Below are 2,500 nucleotides of genomic sequence, written 5' to 3'. Positions count from 1 at the left end.
TCCTTTTCTTAGAAATCACATGGAAATGCAGTAATTATGGAACCACCTCTTGTTACATCATTGCTCTAATATTGGATGCGGCTTATTACTGCACCCTGGTTTATCATAGCAGTAGTTTAACTTGTTCCTTCCCCTCTCGCAGCACTGGGAGGTGTTTAAGGTGGTAAGCGAGCTGTTTATCATGGTGCCAGCCCTTCTGGGTCTGAAGGGCAACCTGGAAATGACCCTAGCGTCGCGTCTCTCCACCCATGCCAACTTGGGTCACCTCGACAAGCGGGAGGAGTGCATATCCATGATCATCGGCAACCTTGCACTCATTCAGGTAAATGTGGATTGCTTTTTCTAAGTGTATATCTTTGTAATAGTGCTTTAAACAGACATATGTTGAGATTACAGTGTCATGATTCCACACATATATCTTGCTTCAAATAATGCTAAAAAATTATTTGGAAATAATTTATTTTTTGTCTTATTGTAAAGTTATTGTAGCAGAAATAGGTGCCTGTAGTTGGGAACAAAATTAAAAATTCTTATTCAATAATTATGCATACAGGTGTTTCAGTACCTCTTTTGTTGTATAACTTTCATATTAGTATTTTGATATTTGTTTCCCCTTAATATTTATTTTCTCTTTACTCACTGGGAAATTTGTTGTATGACATTGTCTTTTTGGTAATGTGGTAGAATCAAACAGAAGCAGCCAGTCTTCAGTCTAATATACACAGATCCAAAAAGTTGCAGATATTTTCAAAAGTGCGAGAGAGAGAAAAGAAATTATCACAACCAACTGATTTATTTACATAAAAAATTGAAAAAACAAACTTGAAACCCATCTCATCCCATCCTTCTTTCCCCCCCACTACAGTGCCAGGCCATAGTGGTAGGGTTCCTGGCGTCAGTCGCGGCAGTAGTGATGGGCTGGATCCCCGAGGGCCTCTTCGACATCATCCATGCGATGCTGCTCTGTGCCTCAGCGCTTGTCACTGCCTCCCTGGCTTCATTCATCTTAGGTGAGTGGGCGAAGGACAGGGTAGTTTGTGGGTTCGTGGGTTTCTTGATTCTGGCATTGGCACTGTATCATTTTCTCTCTCTCTCTCTCTCTCTCTCTCTCTCTCTCTCTCTCTCTCTCTCTCTCTCTCTCTCTCTCTCTCTCTCTCTCTCTCTCTCTCTCTCTCTCTCTCTCTCTCTCTCTCTCTCTCTCTCTCTCTCTCTCTCTCTCTCTCTCTCTCTCCCTCCCTCTCTCCCTCTCTCCCTCTCTCCCTCTCTCTCTCTCTCCCTCTCTCCCTCTCTCCCTCTCCCTCTCTTCCCTCTCCTTCACATCTCTGGCACACTTCTTTCATTCTTTGTTTCTTTTAGTATTTTCTCTTTAAGTGCCTGCCTTTTTTTCATGTTTTTTGTTTTGTTGTTTTGATAAAATTTCCATATGCTTTTATTAAAATCTGTATTGATTTTCTCTCTAATTTAATTATCTTCCTCCACAGGTGTCATCATGGTATGGGTTATTCTGTTTTCACGTAAATGTAATATCAATCCCGACAACGTAGCCACCCCTATAGCTGCATCACTAGGAGATTTGACAACCCTCGGTCTCCTGGCTTGGATTGCATCTGTACTCTACGCTTCTAAATGTAAGTTGTTAATATTTGCATTGGAGGAGGTCTCTATGCAAATTAACATTTAGATGATATAATAGTGCTTGTGTTAAAATTGTATTTCAACTGGCCATAATTTTTGTTGTGTGTTTGAACTTTTATGGGCAAGAATTGGACATTAATGTTTGTTTTTCTCTCTCCTCTTCAGACACAGACCAGTGGCTCAGTCCCGTCATAGTCGTTTGTTACATTCTCTCATTGCCACTATGGGTGTGGTTGGCCTCACGTAACAAGCATACTAAAGAGGTCCTGTATTCTGGGTGGACCCCTGTCATCTCGGCCATGATGATCTCCAGGTATGTTTTTTGTCTTGGACATTATTCCAAGATGAAGAGATTTAGGGTGATGTGATATGATGTGGTCTGTGAAATAGCCTTTCCTGACGGGGCACGCGCTAAGTGAAAACCCCTACGTCATAGGGTTAATTTATAGCTGGAAATTTGGAAACCTTGTTTCAAATAATGATAGACCATAAACTTCCAGGAAGCTTATAGTCTTTTTTTTTTTATCATTGACATAAATTTTTTAGGCCTAGAATTCTAGCTAGGTTAGCTGTTGTGGGCTGATTTTTGCTACCACCATGCGTCCATACATCCTGTCTTTTGCAGTCATGGATTATAGCATTACAAATAGTGTTTCATTAATTTTGTTTGGTTTTGCTCATGGTCTTCTCTGAATGTTTTCTAAAACTGATCATTCTTGTTACAGTCTTGGTGGGCTCATCCTGGATTACACTGTAAGTAGTTACAAAGGCATTGCAGTGTTCCAGCCTGTTATCAACGGTGTCGGAGGCAACTTGGTGGCCGTGCAAGCATCACGCATCTCAACAGCTCTCCATGTAGCAGCTC

At 41.2% G+C, this 2,500-nt stretch overlaps 1 protein-coding gene across 5 annotated transcripts in view; it reads left to right on the top strand.

Annotated features, from left to right (window-relative positions):
* Positions 1-2,500, top strand: part of LOC122263790 (solute carrier family 41 member 1) — a 47,630-nt gene that overhangs the window by 42,914 nt on the left and 2,216 nt on the right. For all 5 annotated transcript variants that reach the window (XM_086550627.1, XM_043032401.2, XM_043032400.2 and 2 more), the window contains 5 exons: positions 143-322; positions 866-1,010; positions 1,482-1,628; positions 1,801-1,948; positions 2,361-2,500. The exon at positions 2,361-2,500 is cut by the window's right edge and continues 69 nt beyond it. In XM_086550627.1, the coding sequence (XP_086406753.1) occupies positions 143-322; positions 866-1,010; positions 1,482-1,628; positions 1,801-1,948; positions 2,361-2,500 (760 nt within the window). The remainder of the gene's footprint in view (positions 1-142; positions 323-865; positions 1,011-1,481; positions 1,629-1,800; positions 1,949-2,360) is intronic.

The sequence above is a fragment of the Penaeus japonicus genome, unplaced genomic scaffold (assembly GCF_977035675.1).
Source record: "Penaeus japonicus unplaced genomic scaffold, GWHDUDI00000001_assembly GWHDUDI00000024, whole genome shotgun sequence".
NCBI classification, from domain to species: Eukaryota; Metazoa; Arthropoda; class Malacostraca; order Decapoda; family Penaeidae; genus Penaeus; species Penaeus japonicus.
The sequence above is the reverse complement of the archived record's forward strand: the minus strand, read 5'-3'. Positions and strand labels throughout refer to the sequence as shown.